The 21,917-nt window shown below is 27.7% G+C and overlaps 3 protein-coding genes across 5 annotated transcripts; 1 reads left to right on the top strand and 2 right to left on the bottom strand.

Annotated features, from left to right (window-relative positions):
• Positions 1 to 1,447: 1,447 nt before the first annotated feature.
• On the bottom strand, positions 1,448 to 3,683 carry LOC8258388 (glucose-induced degradation protein 4 homolog). Its single transcript, XM_048379854.1, has 8 exons — positions 3,515 to 3,683; positions 3,363 to 3,418; positions 3,084 to 3,227; positions 2,613 to 2,686; positions 2,425 to 2,479; positions 2,282 to 2,344; positions 2,068 to 2,195; positions 1,448 to 1,836 (listed from the first exon to the last, which is right to left on the bottom strand). Exons 1-8 carry the CDS (start codon positions 3,558 to 3,560, stop codon positions 1,758 to 1,760), a joined length of 645 nt encoding a protein of 214 aa, XP_048235811.1. The 5' UTR covers positions 3,561 to 3,683; the 3' UTR covers positions 1,448 to 1,757.
• An 11,877-nt stretch (positions 3,684 to 15,560) lies between these two features.
• Positions 15,561 to 19,053, top strand: LOC8280803 (L-type lectin-domain containing receptor kinase V.9). 3 transcript variants are annotated; one of them, XM_048380073.1, is made up of 3 exons: positions 15,561 to 17,802; positions 17,876 to 17,985; positions 18,734 to 19,053. In XM_048380073.1, the coding sequence occupies exon 1, from the start codon at positions 15,761 to 15,763 to the stop codon at positions 17,720 to 17,722; it is 1,962 nt and encodes a 653-aa protein (XP_048236030.1). In that variant the 5' UTR covers positions 15,561 to 15,760; the 3' UTR covers positions 17,723 to 17,802; positions 17,876 to 17,985; positions 18,734 to 19,053. The 3 variants fall into 3 exon arrangements, with proteins under 3 accessions (XP_048236030.1, XP_048236031.1, XP_002534540.2); XM_048380074.1 differs by lacking the exon at positions 17,876 to 17,985; XM_002534494.4 differs by having other exon boundaries at positions 15,562 to 17,985.
• A 70-nt stretch (positions 19,054 to 19,123) lies between these two features.
• LOC8280804 (L-type lectin-domain containing receptor kinase IV.1) lies at positions 19,124 to 21,503 on the bottom strand. Its single transcript, XM_002534493.4, has one exon. The coding sequence runs from the start codon at positions 21,330 to 21,332 to the stop codon at positions 19,323 to 19,325; it is 2,010 nt and encodes a 669-aa protein (XP_002534539.2). The 5' UTR covers positions 21,333 to 21,503; the 3' UTR covers positions 19,124 to 19,322.
• Positions 21,504 to 21,917: the final 414 nt, after the last annotated feature.

Consider the following 21,917-nt stretch of genomic DNA (forward strand, 5'->3'; position numbering starts at 1 on the left):
TGTACTTTTTATCATCTAAGAGTAATAAATGTATGTTATTTATTTACCGGTTTAGTGTATAAATATAAATATAAATATATATATATATATATATATATATATATATAAATATAAGGCTAAATTTTTCTATGAAATTCTACTTAAAAATATTTTATAAGTCACATTATATAGAGAGTTTCAATAAAAATATATATGTAACTTTGATGTGATTATATAATAATTTATTGTAACATTAAATGCTAATAAAATAAAATGATAATATTAAATGCATTCTAATATTAAATAATAATTAAATAAAATAATATGATTAAGTACTTATTAAAATAAAATAATAGCTAAATATAATTAAAAATTAGTGATTATATAATGGCACTAATTTACTATATATATCTACTATTCTTTTTATTAAATTTAATGTTATTAAAGTAAAATATAGCTAAATAGAAACTATTTTCTTTCAATATAACATATTTATAATTAAAATTGAATACTTTAAACTAAACATCTAAATTATAAAATTATCAATAATTGTGCATTAGCATAAGTAAATAAAATAATATTACTAAATGTTTATTAAAATAAAATAGTAGCTAGATATAATAAAGAATTAGTGATTAGATAATGACACTAATTTACTATATATCTATTATGATTTTTTTATAATTATTAAATTTTAAAGTTATATAAGTAAAATAATAATATTAAGTGCTATTACAATAAAATAATTTTTTATAATGTAATGTGTTTTACTAGATAAGATATTTCAAATTAAAATTTTGTATCATAAACTTATCAATAATTGTGCATTAGCACAAGCGTGTGGCTAATATATATATATATATATATAAAGAATATCAAATTTCTCCATGAGACTCCACATGTCATATTATTTTCTAATGAAAAATGACAAATGAAACATTTATAAGATATTAACTATAAATTTTTATAAAAAATTAAATTTAACCTTAAATGCTAATAATGAATATAGTATTTATAACTTATTAAATATAATATAATAATTATTATAGCTATTACAAATTAATACTAAATTTTATTATCTTTCTATAAAATATATGTTTATATATATATATATATATATATATATATAAATTAAGAAAATAATTAAAGAATAAAAATTTTAAATTTGGATCGTAAAAATAGTTTAGAAAAGAATTATGACATGTTAAAGAAATTATTAGTCCAATATAATAAATAGAAAAGATTTCAATATATATATATATATATATATATATATATATATATATATGATATTAAAAATAATAATAATAATAAATAAATAGTAAAAACTCCATATGATTACATATGTCTAAACTAGTTAATTATTTTACTTTCCTTGCTACTCTCTCGTTCCCCTTCTCTTGATAAGCGAGGACAACAATGCCCTTTTAAGTTGGAAAAAAGAAAAAGAAAAAGAAGGAAGAATACATAGGAGAAAATATGTCTGAATGGTCCAAAGTTGTTTAGGATCACAAAGTAAAACGAGTCAGACTAGAATCCTCACAGAGTTATGACCAGGGATACAATACAATAATGCATGTCGAAGAAAAGTATTTCTGACCAGTTTGTAGTTCTTCACTGAGCCCTAAATATACACAGCATAATAAGATGTCGAATCTATGTTCTCTGAGAAATTCTTAAATATATTTGGCAAAGTCCCTCTGGCACCAGCAAATCCTTTATGATTTTCACAGATTTAGCTCTGAGCTAACCCTGCAATCAAGTGCCTGTCTTCCAATTTACTGCAAATCATAAGACGAAAAACTGAAGCCTAATCGTCCCTCATTGGTGGATTTCAGTTCAAGCTTCTGAAATGGACTGCGAGTTCATTCAAGTGCATTGTTCATCAATCAGTTCGTTCCAAATGGTAGATAAGTCAAAAATAATTGTAAAAAAGAAAAATATAAAAGACCAATTCTAATTTAAACACATCAAAATTTCAATGAACATACAGTGAGTTCGCCATCACTGACATTTTGCATTCTGATGACAGGAGAAGCTATAATATGCAAAATGCTAATGGGTAAAGAGAACAAAGAGATGAAGTACCTGCTATTAGGATCATAATAGAAGCCATTGATGGAACCATCAGTGCAAGAGAAACAAACATAGTAAAACCCAGCTATGGTTAAGCCACAGTCTGTTCCAACATTGACAAAATATTGCTCTTTCCATCTCTATAAAAGGATCACATAAAAATGCAAACTTAGTATAGGATACAACTTAAAGAGTATCTCAATCCAAATGTCTGATAGTTAATTACCATAAATATGTACGGGTAGTTACTCAAGTCCAAAGATTTGCCACCATCAACATCCACTTGCCCCTATAAAGTAAACAGGACAGGACAAAGTCAATCTAACGGGCAGATTTTCCTGCATCTGAATATGAGTTCTGACTTCTTACCGAGAATGGGGAAAAAGATGAAAACTTTGTCCAGTGCCTTATATCATCTTCTTTTCTGTCATATATAGCAAATTGATCAAAAGAAAAAAATGGATTTTTATGTAATACAGCAATAAGCCATGTCAGAATTGATCATCACTAATATTCATAAATGATCCAAACTCAAGAAACAGATGAAAGGCACATACGATGCTTCCCATTTGCCAGTAAAAAATGTATAATTCTTGCCATCAACAATCTCTCCTTCCCAGAAAGTTACCACCTGAGAAGCACAACATGCAACCAAAAAAAATTTCAAATGGAAGAAACGATAAATTCCACATCATTTGACTAGCTTCTTAGATTACTAACAGAGTAAATTTCATTGTGGTTTCACAGAACCCCTATATCCCTTTTACAAGGTTCATGGGTGTCTTAATCCCAACCTAAGCACGCTAGCAAGGTAAATTAAACCCGTACAAGATATAAAAATGAAAAATAAACAAATATTAACCGGGCCAGTGAAGAAAATAGAAGCCTTCCCACTAATTCACAAGTCAACCAAATACATCAAATTAGGAAAATACACACAATCTTTCAAGCCAAAAAACATCAACCCATTTCTCTACTCAACGAATAGTAAGAAAAATTGACCCAATTGAGGAAAAAGAGATGCTTACAGGCGTGTCAGCCATAGGAACATCGAGAGCTTCCATAGTGCCACATAAGTAACCATGATCAAAGTCACATCCTTGAATACGAACATTAACTCTCCAAGCTTCCTCTTTCTGCATATTAGAAACATTCTGTGTACCAGAGAAGCCCTGAACAAACAGTAATCAATTTCAACTTTCACTATACAATTAACAAACAACTTTTAGGTAAAAAGACTAAATTAGGAAATTTCAAATTCGGATTATAACACCACTTCAAAAGCAAAGGAGAAGATTATTATTAACCTGCCCAACACTCAACAGTGTACAAAGTTGGCGTGAAGTCTGCCCAGGATTTGCACCTTTTCCAGTTTAAAGCATTTCATATTATAATCCAATACTAGAAAGGAGAAAATATACGCCTAACTGAAAATGAAGAAATGAAGAGAGGAATATACCTGGAGCTTGAGAAGGTGCAGAGGCCTCCGCCACTCTCACTGGCATTTTTCCTCTTAACAATGAAATGGATTGATTAAAACAAATTGATCATATTTAGAAGATCTCAATATTTCTATTTGATGATAAAAGGTGCCGTTTGGCTAATAAACATTAGTTGTTTTCTGTATGTCTATAATTACAAAAACAACCCTTACGTTTGATGGGAAAGAGAAGCTCAATTTTTCTTTTCCATTTTAATATATATTATACCTGTCTCTCTTCTTAATTAATTCATAAAGGTAAAGTTTGCTCGTGGTTTGGAACTTAGATGAGTTTGAATCATCATGAGATGTATTGAGATTTCCTTTCTAATTTGAGAAATTTATACTATATTACCCCTAAATTTAGAAATAATTGCAAAAATCCCTCTTGTTTTGTTTGTTACATTTTTACGCTTTAATATTATATTTTTATGCTTTCCCAGTATACTACTTAAAGTGACTCATGTTTCATATAAGAATGAGTGTACCACCAAATTAGTGAAATTTGATTTGAGTAGAGAGGTTAATTTCATCATTTGAAATAATAGCCACACATGTCATGAAGTCTTTCATTTTTTACTTCCTAGTTATTGTAAAGACTAGCAATTTGCTCATGCATAATTATTTTATTAATTTTATATTTAAAATTTTATCTTATATATTATTATATATAATTTAATTTATAATTATATTAGTATAAATAAATTTTATTTTTAATTTTATGATGTCTTTATTTACATCTATATTAGTCTTTTATAAAAAAGATCATATAATATATTTTTGAGAGATTTCTGTATGTATTATACGCTAACGTAAATAAATATGAGAAGTATATATATATTTATCAATTTTAATTTTTTTTATATATTTCATTGTAATTTTAAACAGTTGATGCTTCATTTAAAATTTATCACTTCTATTGAGCCATCTCGTGAAATTTTTACATAATCTTGTATTAGTTGCTTTAGTATGTTGAGATGGTAAGATTTTTCTTAGTATTTGTGCAAGTATTGTAGCCTTTCTCTTCGTAATACGATAGTTGCGCAAATTAAAGTAGAAATAATAATAAAATATAATATTAAAATAAAATAATTTAAAAGAAACAATAATAACTCAATTATAATTAATAAAAAATAAATTAGCATGTCTATATATACCTCAAAATTTTTAATGTTTCAAATATAATAAAGTAACACTAAAAGAATTTAAATAAAATAAAAATTTATATTATTATGATAAACAACATGAATCTAATCATATTTAATATAAATAGAATATAATATATATATATATATCCTTACAAAAATAATCTTAAATAATCTACTTCTTTTCTTTTACTACATATATAAAACAAAATTGAAAAAAATATTCATAGATCGCATTGACAAGTTGATCGATATTTTTTTATGGAGAAAAAAAAGAACTTGTTCCAAAAAAAATATGTTGTAGATACATGAGGAAAAAATCAAATTAAGTACTTTTTGCGTAATATAACTAGTTACTTTAAATGATTTTGTTAATATTTGGTTGATATTTAAATGATGTTTAGTTGACATTTGATTGATGTTTAATTTATATTTGGTTGATTTTCAGATCTATATTTTTTTATTGAACGGTTATTATATTTCCTGTGGGTCTCAATCCCTTTTTCTTTTCTTTCTTTATTTCATCTCTCTCATTGCAATTCTCTTTATTATATAAAAAAAATATTGTTATTTTTGTAAGAATTTTTTTGCCAAATTTTACGCTTTTTTATTTGTTTTAAGTCTTTATGCAACTAAATAATTTTGTTGATGTTTGGTTGATATTGGTTATTGTTTGGTTGATCTTTCGTTGAATTTCAGATATATAAAGAAGTGTCTTTAATTTCTTTTCTTGAACTACTATTTACATGTTGAAGACAATCTTGAATATTAGAAATTAGTTTTTTTTTATTGAAAAAATAGTTTTAAGTTCCTTAAACTGTTATTTACATATTGAAGAAGATCCAAAATATTAGAAATTATTTTTTTTTTTTGAAAAATTATTTTTTAGTACTTAGATTATATTTTTTGTACTTGATTATAGTTGTTTTTCTTTATTTTATTGATCTGAAAAACAATTAAAGATAAAAAAAATTATAAAATAATGACTATAGAAAAATTATAAAATAATATAGTTAATTCTATTATTAATTGAAAAAAATTGTCAAGAAGAAAAGTAATAAAAAATGTATCGATATATTAATTTTTTTATTTAAGATATTTATTACTTCAAGATATTTTATTTCTAGGAAAATATGAAAACCTCAAAAACAATTTACAATAAATGTAAGTTTTATTTAATTTAAATTATGAAAATAAATAAGTGTAAAATAATTTGTAAATTAAAATATAAAAATAATTAAATTTATAAACGAAAAAAATGATTAGTTACTTTACAAACTATTATATTTTTTAAAAATTTAAAAATATGTGTCACAGTTGCTTTAAATATAATATTTTAATTGAAGAACATATTTGCTTAGAATATTAATTTAATAAATAAGTAAGTTATACAATGCACTCCAAGGCAAATAATGGTTAAAACATGTTATCATGACAATTTTAGAGCTTCAAAATATCAAGGTATCTTTTAGTTAACTAAAAATTTCAGCTAATTAAAAAAAATATAATTATGATTGATAATATAGATTTATAAAAAAGTATGAGAAAAAAATAAGTAAGTTTAAAATTTACAAATAAATAAGTAACGCAAAACGTATGAAAAAATGCTAAAGAAATTGCTTTCCTTAGGACAACAAAAATATTTGAAATGGAAATGTTAGCACTAAGAAAAACACGTAAAATGTAGTTGAAAATTAAGAGCTTTGTAAAATAAATCAGCTTAAAAGGGGATTTTTGTAAGTATTTTTTTCTGAGGTAAAAATATTATTGACTTGCTAACAAGAGGGGATTTGTGTTAAAAAACTCTTTTAATTTTTAAAATTATATTCTTATCTTATAAACTAGCCATACCTTACATAAATAACATATTTAATTAAAATTAATATGTATTTGTAGTATTATTAAAAATAAATTATTTAGATATAAATATAAATTTACAAAAAAATATAAAATTAAACTTTTTCATATATAAGAAATATTAAATTTTTAATCGGAATGAGTAAATGATTATGAATTAAATTATAAATTGAAAGTTCCATTATTTGAGAATTGTAAATTTTATAATATAAATTTAAAAATAATTTTTTAAATTTTTTTATTTACTTGTACTTTAATTATATTTAAAAATAAAAATAAAATATATAGATTAAAAATAGTAATTAATAAATTGATTACAGTAATAAAACAGTCCAAGTGCCTATTCTTTGAGCGGAAGTCATTTTATAAGAATAAAATATGATTAAATACATAAATGGATCTCTGAACTGTCTCGTTTTTACAATTGGTTCCACGATTTCAATTTTAATTCAATTGAATTTTTCAATTTTACGGATTATTAGTTTTAAGCTCTTTAATCACATACGTTATGCACATATATTTTATGTCATCTAAAAACATGTAAGTTTAAATAAAATAATAATATATTTAAAATATAAAATAATAGCTAAATACATAAATGGCCCCTTGAATTTATCTCATTTTTTACAATTGCCCCCCGAACTCAACTTTAATTCAATTGAACCTCTCAATTTTACTGGTTGTTATTTTTAAATTCTTTAATCATAGACATTAAAGGCATGTGTTTTACGCCACTTAAAAAATGAGTAAGTTCAAATAAAATAATAATATATTTAAAATATAAAATAAGTAAATAAAATAAAAAGTAAAACAATGAGTTTTAGTTCTCAAATAAAAGTTGTCGTTTGTTTGATATCTATTAAAAATTTCATGGTTATGGTTACTGTTGTGGGCATAGTCTATGAGAATAAAAAGAAGAAGTTGATGATAGAAATGTTAAATAATTACAATAGTTTATTTTAGTTTTTTAAAATATATATATATTTTATTTTATTTAATAAATTAATAATATAATTTTATAAATAGTATATTAAAATTAATGAAACATATTTTTCACAAAAAATTAATCCAAAGAGCTTAATTTTCGTCTGTTAAGAATTTAAATATAACAACTCGTAAAGTTCATATGCACAATTGCAAAAATAAGACAAATTCAATTATTTAATTATATATTTTGCCTATTATAAGCAATATTATTAGTGAAAACATTTGATTTTCTATTACTACCATTATTGGAGGGGTTAAAAATAACGACTCATAAAATTGAAAAGTCCAATTGAATCAAAACTGAGTTCGGAGGGCCAATGGCAAAAACGGAACAAGTTCAAAGATCCATTTATATAGTTAGCCATAAAGTATTTATGTGAATTAAATATTAACGTCGATGTAGTGGTTTATTAATCGTAAGTTATTTAGATAAATATATAAATTTTTATATTAAAATATGAAACTATAGTATTTTTTATGAAATTGAACAAAAAATATATAAAAATTAAATTAAAAAATACATTAAAAATCTTAGTATAATTCTTATGAAAGAGAGTAAGAAAAAGACTTTGAAGTAATTAAATAAATGATAGAGAAATTATAAATTTTTATAGAAAAATTAGATTAATATATAATTCTAAAAAGTGGATTAAAATTTTTAGAATAATTCTTATGATGATAGGGTGAGGAAAATAATTTAAAGTAATTAAATAGTTAAAATCATAAATTCTTTTAATACTGATTAATATATAATTTTTCTAGAATAGTTAACGCACTCCTTTAATACTTATATAATTATTATCTTTTAGAGTCTTTTTTCCCATATAAATTCTTAAACTTACCACAATTTAAATAAATAATTTAAAAATCATAGAAAGAGAGAAAAAACAAGTTACAATTTTTCTCTTATATATAAGTGTATGCTATATATCGATTAGATATTTCTAAGAATTTATTCCAACGTTTGCATCTGACTCCTTTATCAGTTGTAAGATTTTCTTTTCTCCAGAGAAAATTGCAAAAATGAAATTTTGGATTTCATTTTTTAATATTCTTAAATATATATATATATATATATATATATATATATATATATATATATATATATATATATATATATATATATATATATATTAAAACTATATGGTTATAAATTATAATAAAAATAAATATTTTACTATTACAAATTTCGATTTATAAAAATACAATCATTTTTACTTTGATTAGTTATCATTATGATATTATTCATATCTGATAACTCTAATTTAATATTTAATAAATTCTAATTTTGTTATTTGATAGTCACATAGATAACAAAAAAAAATATCAATTTAATGAGAATGATTTGACAATCAAACAATAAAGTTAGAAATTGTTAGAAATGCAATCAAGTTTAGCCAACTCATGAGGCATTCAAGATCGACTCCAAAAATACTCAAGATGTAATCAATATTAATCGAGCTCGAGTAGCTTGATGAGCCAAGTTCGAATTCCATAATACTTAGTTCGAGCCAATTTATGAGTTTAATTCTAGCTTCATTATTTGACTGTCAAATCATGATAAAAAAATTGCTAATTCAATGAGATTGATCTGACGGTTATACAATAAAATAAAATATTACTAAAGATCAACTCCAGCCAACTTGCAAGCTTCTCAAGCTCAATTAAAGAAATACTAACATCGAGTCAAGGTCGAGCTACTCGAGTATCTTGAGAACTCCATAATATTATGCTTGAGCTAAATTACAAGTTTATGCTTAAAATGAAATATTATTACTGTCGGGAGATTAAGACTTGAAGTTGCAACCTCATAAAAATAAAAATATGTATAAGTCTTGTCTATTAAACTAAATATAGATATATATGTTAATTTTATATTGTTATAATATATATATATATATATATATATATATAATAAATATTTTAATTCTGACTTAAATTGTAAATGTAAATAATATAAATATTTATATTTATATTATATAACTATTTATTTTTATTATATATGACAAATAAATTTTTTAAAAGTTTAATTGTCAGAAAAATCTAATCCTTTATGTAATTCTATTATTTTATCCAATATTTTTAAAATTATTAATTTAGCTATAAATCGACTAATTAATCATAATATTAACCAAATTAGAATGTTGGTCAAAATAGCATAATATGTATAATGACATAAAAACAACATAATAAATAAGATATATTTAAACAAATGAATCTTAATCACCTCATCTATACATTAACATATCTTAATTTACTTTACCTACTTTATTGGACTTTAACTTATAAAAGAAAAAAATAAAAAGAACCCAAATTTTATGTCTCTCACCTCTTTATCTCTATTCTGAATTATGCAAATAACTCCACCAAGGATGTTAAAAGTCACCAAATTATCATGAAGCTAAAATATTGAGATGCAAAATGCCATCACCCAATTGTCATATCCCACCACTTTTGTCTTTTGAGCGGATGAGAGAATATGGTAGGGTGTTTGGTTGCCGCCGGTTGTTAGCTGATTTACATCCAACAGCTCAACAAAACCTGTTTGGTTGGAATTTAATATCATCTGCTGGTAGCTGAGCTAAACTTAAACAGCAGCTGATAGGATCAGTTTCTCTTAGGAGCTTTTGGCCAACTGCTGATAATATATTTATACAAAAGACAAAACTATCCTACTATTTAAATTTTTTTAAATTGACGTTGTTTTTATTTATATTCAAAATACACGGTAATTCTCTTTCAAATCTCTTCCACAATTTGATATTTCTTGCATTCTCTTTATTATGGTATATAAAATCTCAACTCTCTCGTTAATTTATTTTTTTATCTATAGTATATACTTACATGATTTAGATCATCACGTATTTAATTTTTGTTTTTTTGCTGTTATGATTGATAAAAATAATGATTAGTTTTTCTTCATGAATTAAGAATTATCAATAAATAATAGTATATACTTATATGTGCTAGTATTAATAGTTTTCTTCGTGAATTAAAACCATTGACAGTAGTACAATCTTTATGTATCAAATATCTTCTTACACATAGATTTTTGGTATAAAGAAAGAAAGTGCTTTGATTGCTGCTTGTGCTAATCGAATTATTATGGGCAACAAATCTCATTACTTAATATTTATTTCAAAAGGAAAAGAAAAGGGAATGTTCTTCTCAGCAAAGATTTTCAGCTGGAAGTTTGATTGCGGCGACCCGACGCTGGCATGGGAAGAAAGAATTAACGGAAAGCAGAGGGGGATGGGAATGGTCTAGTTCAAGTTAAAAAGTGGAAAGGAGTATTGGAGTCTTATAGGCTTTATTTGGATTGGAAATTCGAACATGCTTTCATTTATATATATTGATTTGAAAATTGATGGCATTTTGCAGCTTTGCAATAATTTTTAATATACATATATTTTATTATTATATTGTTTTAGAGATGTACCTGAAATGGCCAAGTTATATGTACATACTCTTTGGCCAAATTCAAGAATCAGTTTCTTTGTTTGGTTGGCCATTGAGAAAGGTTTTGGTCTTCAGGTTTATCACTAATCGAATCAGTGGACATACTTTCTTTCTAGTGGATAAAAGGTAGGCATTGTATACAGAAGATTATTCGACATTATAGATGCACTTGAAAATAGTATATATATATATATATATATTGTTGCAGGGAAGATAAAAAGGAGTTTCCTTTAGAGAATTTACATAAATTCGTAAGACAAGCCACACAGTAACTAATAAGCTGAAATATTAGTAACTCAAATTGCAAATATAGTTAAGTGCAGAATGTAAGGAGTTTTGCTGCCGATGCCTTTAAAACAATATCAGTTACGCTTATGTTTCATTCCTAATAATTTCATGAGCAAAAATAAGAGTTGGGATATTATCTTTAAAATAACTTGGCTTCTATCATGTTTTGCTTTTCTTTTTTGATTCAGGTGTAAAAGGAGTTTATACTTCAAAGGATCATTGAAGCTGCAGCCAGGTTGATAAATATATTCATTTGTTTTTTTTCCTTTTCTGGTGGTGTTAAATCTAGTTTCTATGATCTTTCTTTTGAATTAGTTACAAGCACTTTCATTCTCTTTGTGCATAACTTGTAATTTCATTGTTTAATTCTCATATGAGCTTTTTCTTATATCTAGAATTGTTCATTTTGGTACATTGAGCTAAGTAGCATTTGTTTCTCTTACTATTAGTCTCTTTGCTTTCAGTCAAATAACCGGGACTTAGTAATTTATATTATTATTTAAACATAACTAGATTATTTTTTTCATAAATTATTAAAAATGATATAATCAAGTTTTAGTCTATGCTAAAAACAATATATATCAATTATTTAAGAATTCAATAATATATTTGTATATAATATAAATATTTTATTATGTTTATAGGTTGTAATATGAGTCGGAAAACTAAAAGTAGTGGAAGGATTGCATGGACTAGCGAACAATTTTTTTTTTTTTTTGTTGATATATGTGTTCGAGGCACTAAGAGAAGTGGAGGTGGATGGGGTGATAAAGGGTGGTCATGGGTAGAAAATGAAAATGAAAGTTGCTGGCACTTCATTCACTAAAGAACAACTAAAACACAAATGGGATTGGATAAAGGAACAATGGAAGTTGTAGAAAGAATTAAAAGGAAAAAAAAAACTGGATTAGGATGGAATCCTACTAATGGTACAATTGATATGGATATTGTGCAACAAATTATTTTTGATGATGATGATGATCAAGTTTGGGAAACACCAACATATGCTGTTGAAATTGTGTCTGAATATTATTTGAAACATAATTATAAACAGCCGTGTATGGATTCACTTCAAACAAGGATCATATGGTTATTAGAAATAATAAGAGGACATGATAAAAGATGCCTTCATATGTTTAGAATGGACAAATATGCATTAATTGGCCTTTTTCAAAATCTTGAAAAGAATTACTAACTCCTTCAATCAGAATATTAGTAGCACTTATCCCTTAGAAGTTGCATTGAATGAACTTTTTGAAGTTTGGAAGGCAAGATGGAAAATCTTACAAATAATGCCTTCATATCCATTTTATATATTGTAGTTGCATCAATGGCACTACATAAGTATATTCAAAAAAAAGCATTAGCAGATCCAGCATTTCAGTGCTTGGATCAAAATTCTGGTTTACTGCCCCTTGATGTATTTGCTAGCTCTGGTGACATTCATATGGATGAAAGTTATGAGGAAGCCGAAATAACTGAAATGAATGCATTAGAAGATCAAATTGCCCACAGTTTAATGAATGTAAGAAATGATTTATAGCATGTTTTATGTATGAAATTGATTAAAATGCTATATAAATTATAATTAATAGCTAGATACATTTTTTTGGTAACAATTATACATTTTTTTTTATAAATTTTTTATTAATATCATCACTATTATTTTAATTATCTTTTACACTTTTATTTGTATAATATAAACTAAATTATATTTTAAATATAAATTATACCCATATTGGTCATTTTGCATACCAACAGCTATAATTTAAAATATTTACTAAACACTTGTATGAATCAGCTACCAGCTATCCGTTATCAGCTACCAGCTATCACTGATCAACTGAACCAAACAAGCCCGAAATAAAATGTTAAAATGGCGAACATAGGGCTTATTTGCATTGGTTATCAATTCTAATGTAGCTAGTAGCTGGTAGTTGATAATTGATAATTGACAGCTGCTAATTTAAACCATTTGATAAAATTTTATTAGTAATTGTTTAATATATTAAACATTAATAGTATAATTTATTTTTAAAAATATTTTATCTTATAATACTGTTTTTAATTGTACAAATTAATAAAAATGACTTATAGTAATTAAGAATGTTATAATTAATTTAATTTAATTTAATTATATTTATGTTAAAAAATTTATAAAAGATATTTTAAAAATTAAAAAAGGTTGAAATTTAAATTCCACTAATAATAAGTTTCTTCTCTCAAACGCTATATATGAATATAGTAATGGTTAAAATATTAAATATAAATTTAAATAATTATTAATGATGAATTATAAAAAAACTATATAAGAAATTTAAAATAAATTATTATTATTAATTTTTTAAAATAAATAAAAAAATTAAATTAGTTATTAGTTAAAAGAAAAATTCTAAAACTTGATAGAATCAACAACTGATTGACACTAAATCATATGCAATTTTTAAATCTCACATAACATATTTAATTTAACTATTGAATGAGAAACAACTATACAAAATTTCTAAACCAAATATACAACTATGTAAAAAGAATAGGTGAGGTTAAATAAATAGATGCACACATGATACTAATATCCCTCTCATCATTCTCGAGAGTTTTTCTTAAAAAAAATTTATGTCTTATGTATATATTATGACAATTTGTATTATAACGTGTCTAATCATATTGTGTCAAATTATATGTATAACATAAAAATAACTAATCTGAACACAATTTATTTAACTAATCGTATTAAAATATTAAACTTAAATATGAACACATGTATTAATTAGGTTATATGAATCTACCTATATAATCTATTTAATAAATTATTCAAATTTTTAAAAAGATATTTCTTTAAACATAAACTGACTTAAATTTATATTATAATCTTAAAATATAATTATACTTTTTATATGAAATAATTATTTGCATAAATATACAAAGAGAGAATACATGTGTTTAAATATGTTTGTTCATATAATGTATTATCTGTTAATCTATTAACTTTTTAAATAAATATATTTATGTGTGTTACTTGTGAGTTAAACAGTTCAAATTATTGAACCTAATCTTTTCTATATCATAAATGAAATAACATATTTATTCAAAATTTAAACCCACATAACTATATATATATATATATATATATATATATATCATGTCAAACGTTGCCAACCATATACATCTTTAATACTCATACAATTATTAATTTTTAAGAGTCTTTACATTAACTTTTAAACCGACAACGGTCTAAAGAAATAATTAAAAATTTAAGAAATATATATATATATATATATATATATATATATATATATATATATATATATATATATAAAAGGTTGTTGATTTGTTTCTCTTTACAAGTTTTCTTAAATTTTTTAATTATTTCTTTAGACCGTTGTCGGTTTAAAAGTTAATGTAAAGACTCTTAAAAATTAATAATTGTATGAGTATTAAAGATGTATATGAATTAGTATTAAAAATTTTAAATTTTACTTTGAAGCATTTAATTACTTTTAATTTTTTTCCTATATCATTATAAGAATTTTTTAAAGATTTTTAATTTAATTCTTGTAAAAAGTTTCTATAATTTCATGCTATATCATTTATTTATTTTATTTTTTTCTCATTCTCTTTCATAAGAATTATTCTAAAATTTTTAATCTATTTTTTAAAATTTTGTATATTTTTTGTTTGATTTCATAAAAAAAAAATAGATTTTATATTTTTGTTATAAATTTGTATATATATTTAAATAGTTTATAACTAATAAATCGAATACATGTATTTCTTGTCTAATTCATATAAAAGTACTTTATTTATAATTATTACTATAAATTTATACTGATGACTATTTTTTTTTTATATATTTTACTTCTATTTTTAAATATACTTAAATTATAAGTGTGCCATAAAATTAAAAACTTACTTTTCAAAATAATGTTATAGAAGTTTATAATTCTTAATTTGTAAAAATTTCATTATCATTTATTTATTCAGATTAAAAAAATTTATATTTTTATATATAGATTTGTATATATATTTAAATAATTTATTTCTAATAGTACTATAGACATACATATTAATTTTAATTTAAATATATACGAGTTTTGATTGAATCTTGTTTGTTTAATACATAGAAGAATAAAATACTAGACGGAAAGTGAATAATTAACAGTCAACAGACGATAAAAAAGAAAATCTGCGGTCAGATTTAAGGCAACAAATGTCGTAAAAATGAATGACTAAAAAATGGTATATATTAAAAAGAATTTAATAAAGTGTAAGAGGATCCCCTCTGAATCCGAGTCAACCAAATCCGAGATGAAGTTGGTCAAAATACTCCACTTTGAGAAAAGGTTTTCAAATCAGAAAATTCAACACTACGATTGCACCTTCCATTAGACGCGTAGGCTGCTGGATTTGTGAACGATCACAGAGCAAAATAGAAAGGAAAACATTTCATCAATTTCCGATTACAAAAACTGACAGCCCCAACAACATAATGTTATTTCCGCTGTGTCTAGCAGTACTGATCAGAGTTGCAGCAGGAATCAGTGGCGGTTTTACCTTCAATGGAAATATAGAACTCCAAGGCGTAGCAGAGGTATCCACCAATGGTCTCTTCAGGCTCACTGACACCACAAGTTTTACAGTTGGCCATGTCTTTTATGCTCAGCCGCTGACCTTCAAGAACTCATCAAGTGGTAAAGCGTTATCTTTCTCGACAACTTTTGTAATCGCCATTGTGGTTGACAAGTCATCCTTGAATGGCCATGGAATGGCGTTTGTGATAGCTCCCTCCAAAGAGTTGTCTGGGGCATCAGCACAAAATCTGGGGTTGTTTAATCGTACAAATGATGGAGATCCATCCAATCGTATTGTCGCCGTGGAGTTTGATAACTTCCAGAACCAAGAGTTCAATGATATCAATGATAACCATGTTGGCATCGACATCAATAGCTTAACATCAGTTGACTCTGCTCCTGCAGCTTATTTTGTAGATGCAACCGGTGAGTTCAAGAATATAAGTCTTGCAAGTGGTGAACGAATACAGGTCTGGGTGGATTATGATGCTACAAGAAATCAGCTTAATGTTACTTTATCTCCAATTTATGTTAGCAAGCCTAAACTTCCACTTTTATCTTTGGACGTAGACATTTCGCCGATTGTTTTAGACCAGATGTATGTGGGGTTTTCTTCCTCCACTGGTCGATTAGTTCAATCTCATTATGTTCTTGGGTGGAGCTTTCAAATAGGAGGGAAAGCTCAACTTGATCTTTCCCGACTTCCATCTTTACCTGTCCAAGAGCAATCCAAAAGTAACAAGAATAAAGAATTGGCAATTGGCTTGTCCGTGACTGGAGTTGTCTTGGCAGCTATAATAGTCTCTTTAATTCTTCTTTTCAAGAAAAAGAAAGACAAATTCGCTGAGATATTAGAAGATTGGGAGGTTCAGTATGGACCTCATAGATTCTCATACAAGGACCTAGTTGTAGCTACAAGAGGTTTTAGAGAGAAGGAACTGCTTGGCAAAGGGGGTTTTGGAGAGGTTTACGGAGGTGTTCTTCCTGTTTCAAAAATCCAAGTTGCAGTCAAGAGGATTTCTCATAATTCTAAACAAGGAATGAAAGAATTTGTAGCTGAGATTGCCACAATTGGTCGCCTGCGACACCCCAATTTGGTTCGACTCCTTGGTTATTGTCGCGGTGAAGGTGAACTTCTTTTAGTCTATGATTACATGCCTAATGCCAGTCTTGATAAATTAATTTATAACAAGACACCGGTGACTGTCAATTGGAATCAAAGATTTAAAATCATTAAAGATGTCTCTTCAGGACTTGCTTACCTTCATGAAGAATTGGTGGAAGTTATAGTTCACAGAGATATTAAGGCCAGCAATGTGCTATTAGATGGTGAATTAAATGGAAAACTGGGTGATTTTGGGCTTGCAAGAATTAGTAAACGCGCACAGGATCCTCAAACTACTCATGTAGCCGGAACATTCGGGTACATTGCACCAGAGCTTGCAAAAAATGGCAAGGCAACTACAAGCACCGATGTTTATGCATATGGAGCATTTTGCTTGGAGGTTGCTTGCGGTAGAAGGCCAGTGGAGTCTCGAGTATCACCGGAAGAGGCAAATTTAGTGGACTGGGTGTACCGAAGTTGGAGGGAGGGTAAGATCTTAAACACAGTGGATCCTAAACTGAACAAAGATTTTAATGTTAAAGAGGTTGAACTTGTTTTGAAGCTCGGACTACTTTGCTCTCATCCTGTCGCAGAAGTTAGGCCAAGAATGTCACAAGTTCTGTTGTACCTTAAGGGCCATGCTTCACTCCCTGAAAACTTTGATTTCCAAATTCCAGGTCCAGATCAGATAGGAAAGTCGTATAGTCCTGCCATATTGAATTATACTACACCTCCATTTACAGTCACTGAATCCTTCAAGTCTGCTGGTCGTTGAATATGGTAACATAGTCTGCATGAGAAAAGCTGATGTATAATTTCACAGCAAGCAAAATTAGGGGTCAAAAAATATCACAGGTGAGAGTATTTAGATAATGTCTGATATCTTGATCATTTTGAAAAAATTCTGATAAAGATGCATTTCCCGTAGAAATGGGGTTATGTTTACTATACCAAGCATCAGATATTTATTGTCAAGAAACCCTTTTGGCTTAGCAACTTGCAACTGCGCATATAGTTCAGGTCTTCTGGGTGCTACAAGTGAGTAATATCAATCTGACAATACTTGAGCATAAAAGTATATTCTCTGGATGGAACTTTTCTTTTCTTTTCTTTTCTTTTTTTTTTTTTCCTTCTTTTCCTTCATCTTTTTTCTCTGTTATTAGAACAACATATAGATAATGAACAGTGCCTGTGAGAGAATTTGAAATATAGGTTAATTATTGTAAAAATTATGAATTTAGATTAATAAATGGTGCTCTGCTTTTTAGTATAAAAGCAAGAACCTTAACCTTTAAGGTTTTATCTCTTTTCATACAGGGAATATTGATATAATATTTTCCGACAACCATAAGTAGATCTGGAGTCGTGTTCTTAACATGTATAGTACAATAAAGACAACCACCTCTAAAACCATTGATCAACAAATAGCCAAATACACATTGTCCATGTTTAAGGCAGGATATGAAAATTAATCTTAACATAATAAGAAAAACTTAATTTTAACATTGCTGGGATTTACAATTATGAACTATGAAAATTTTAAACCAATATTAACAAAAAAAAAAAAAATCTCACCCTAAAATAACTTATAAATATATACTTAATGAGAAAGTAATTTGTTAAAAATAGCTAAATGCTACACTTCCTAAATAGATCATTACAAGAAATACATTAATGTCAAGGCAGAGGAGGTTGAACTAGTTTTGAAATTTGGACTACTTTGCTAATATACTGTTGCAGATATTAGGCCAAAGATGTAACAAGTTCTAATTTATTTGCAACGCAGTGATTCTGTTACTGAAAGTCAGGCAAAAGCATATGAAGGAGAATTTGATGATCATGTTGTATGGAGGTATTCTACACCATCAATTTCTAATTTCATCTGGGCGCTGGCTGCGCATATACGGATATAACTCGACTTGGTTGTTGCATTGATTTCTTTCTGGTATCTCTCTCTGTATATATATACCTGTTTGTGCCTTCAGGGGTGAAATAGAAGTAGCCTGCTACCTAGGATTGAAAAGTTCAAAAGTATTTAGTTTCAGTTCTTGAGCTGCCAATAGTTTTGGTAGTTTTCTAATTTATTCCTGGATTTAACTTTCTCCATGTCAAGTTATATCAGCAATTGTTTGTAAGTTTCATATTTTATGAAGGAAACCATTTTAACGAGACTAAATTAATAAGTTGATGGTTTGGACAATTTTATTTCTTGCATAGTACAGCAGTAGCTGTTTCTATGTAGTACATGGCATACAGTAAAGACGAAACCATCTGACCACCTCTATCACCATGAACTTGCTGAATGCATAATGTCCACAAGGAAAGATGGAACACGGAATTAAACAAAAGAGAAAGAAGACAAAAAAGACAAAAAATCAGCGGCCTCCCGAAAGAAGGGACTCTGCAATAGTAGATGTATGAGAGAATGCCTTGTCCATAGAAGAGGGACAGGACATGGCAAAATCATCAAAACCTTCATGGCGTGCAAATACAAGGCCGCTGGCTGACAGGCCAAGTGATGATAATTCTGGTAGAGGAATATCTCTCTCTAAGATTTGCATGACTTGTCGCATGCTTGGCCTAGCTTCAGGTTCCGCATGAGAGCACAACAATCCAAGTTTTAACACTAACTCCACTTCTTCTGCTATAAAATCTGTACCCAAATTTGGATCTTTGGCCTCAACAATTTCACCTCGAATCCAACAAGAGAACACCCAATCAACCGATATTATATCCTCTGGTGTTGTGCTTCTCTCAATTGGCCTTCTCCCACTAGCAACCTCAAGTAAAAATGCACCGAAGCTAAACACATCAGTTTTTGTTGTGGCCTTTCCGGTTCGAGTATGCTCAGGTGCAAGATACCCAAAAGTACCAACAACATGAGTTGTTTGAGGATCTGTTCCATGGTCATACAATCTCGCAAGACCAAAATCTCCCAATCTTGCATTCATCTCGCCGTCTAGCAAGACATTGCTAGCCTTCACATCTCTATGAATCACAACTTGCTCCCATTCTTCATGTAGATAAAACAGCCCGGAAGCTACACCTTTGATCACTTTAAATCTTTGGCTCCAATTTAGAGTGACCTCAGGTTGATCATACAAGTACTTGTCTAAGCTTCCGTTAGGCATGTAGTCGTAAACCAGAAGTAGTTCTCCTTTTCGCCGGCAATAGCCCAAGAGAGTGACCAAGTTCCGATGACGAAGACGACCAATACTAACAATTTCAGCTATAAAAACCTTCATCCCCTGCCTTGTTTCATGCGACACCCTTTTCACTGCAATCTCTAACTTAGGAATTGGTAATACGCCTTTATAAACCCTGCCAAATCCACCACTACCCAATAGCTCCTTGTCCTTGAAACCTTTTGTGGCTATATATAAATCTTTATATTTGAATCTATGAGGCCAATAGTCAAGTTCCCAATCTTCAAGCTCTTCAGCGAACTTCCTTTTTCTTCTTATGAAGTAAACTGAACCTGAGATTGCTATTAAAATTGAACTTATAGAAATCGCAGGCACCCCTATGGTTACAAATTTGGACCTCTTCTTAGGTCCAATTCGTGGAAGCTTAGGAAGTGCAGAAAGATCGAGTGGTTGAGCCTGGCCATTCATCTTATAGCTCCAGCCCAATACATAATGAGATGTTAGGACAGAGCCAGTTGATGATGAGAAGCCAACATACATAGTATTTTGCAAGATTGGTGACAAATCACGGGTTAAAGACAAAAGTGGAACACTGGGTTTACCAATCTTGATTGGAGCTAAAGTGACGTTAAGCTGCTTCTTTGCACCATCATATTCCACCCAAAGCTGCATCGGTTTGCCACTAATAAGGCTCAAATTTGTCGTCCTGTTTCCAGGATTAGCATGGTATCCTGCTGCAGCAGACTGAACAGACCTTAATCCATTAATATCAATCGCGACATGGTTATCGTTGATATCGCCGAATTCGCTGCTGTAGATCGTGTCAAGCTCCACGGCAACAACATGGTTGGTGTCGTTACCGTTGTTGTTCTCATTAAAAAGACCAAGATACTGGCTCGGAAGAGATTCTGGTAGGCCTCTTTTTGGTGAAATCACAAAGGCTATCCCATGACCACTAAGATCTGGAATTTCGGACACAATAGCAAAGACAAAGGTAGTAGAGAAGGTGACAGCAGAGCCATTTAATGGTCTCTCGAATGTTATTGGGTTTGGATAAAAGGCGTGTCCCTTTTGTTGCTTGGTGTGATTTGTAAGTCTCAAAAGGCCATTGGAGGTGATAGCAGCTATACCATCAAGGCTTAGATTAGCAGACCGGAAGCCATTGTAGGTGAAGCTGAGATCTTGGGAATCAGCTAAGCTTACTAAAAAAGATATCAGAATCACAAGCTTGAATGACATTGCTTATTCCTGCTTACACCAATTTTCTGTATGCGAAATTATTTTGCTTAGAAGAAGGCTAAGGATGAGGATTGACCAGCGCATGCAGCCTCATACTATCCTGGCCATCCATATAACCCTGACCATGGCATTCCTGCCAAATAAAGTACATTTTTGTTGACTATTCCCAAGTGTCCAATAAACTAAACAGTAGAAGAGTTATACTGCAGGTTTTCAACGCATATTTAATAACTTCTAGTTTCAGAAGATTAACAAATTGTTATATAAAAGCAGATGATCAGAATATAATGATATAATCAAGTGGGTGCTGATGAAATCATTTATAAGTTTTAATTTGATAATATATTTGGCTAAATCCTTTTTTCAGATACATCAACTTTATTTGTTTGATTATTTTAACACTTTAAATTTTAATATAACCTAGTAAATACTTAAAATTTCTTTATGGTGATATTTAAATATTTTTTAACTTATAGCTTCATTCAATATATCCATGCATACGACTCACAAGTGTTTGATGATTATAAAAAATAAAATTTAAGTGTCTGTTATATTAAATCGAGAATTAAAGATGTTTAAGAGATT

The sequence above is a fragment of the Ricinus communis genome, chromosome 10 (genome assembly GCF_019578655.1).
Source record: "Ricinus communis isolate WT05 ecotype wild-type chromosome 10, ASM1957865v1, whole genome shotgun sequence".
NCBI lineage: Eukaryota > Viridiplantae > Streptophyta > Magnoliopsida > Malpighiales > Euphorbiaceae > Ricinus > Ricinus communis.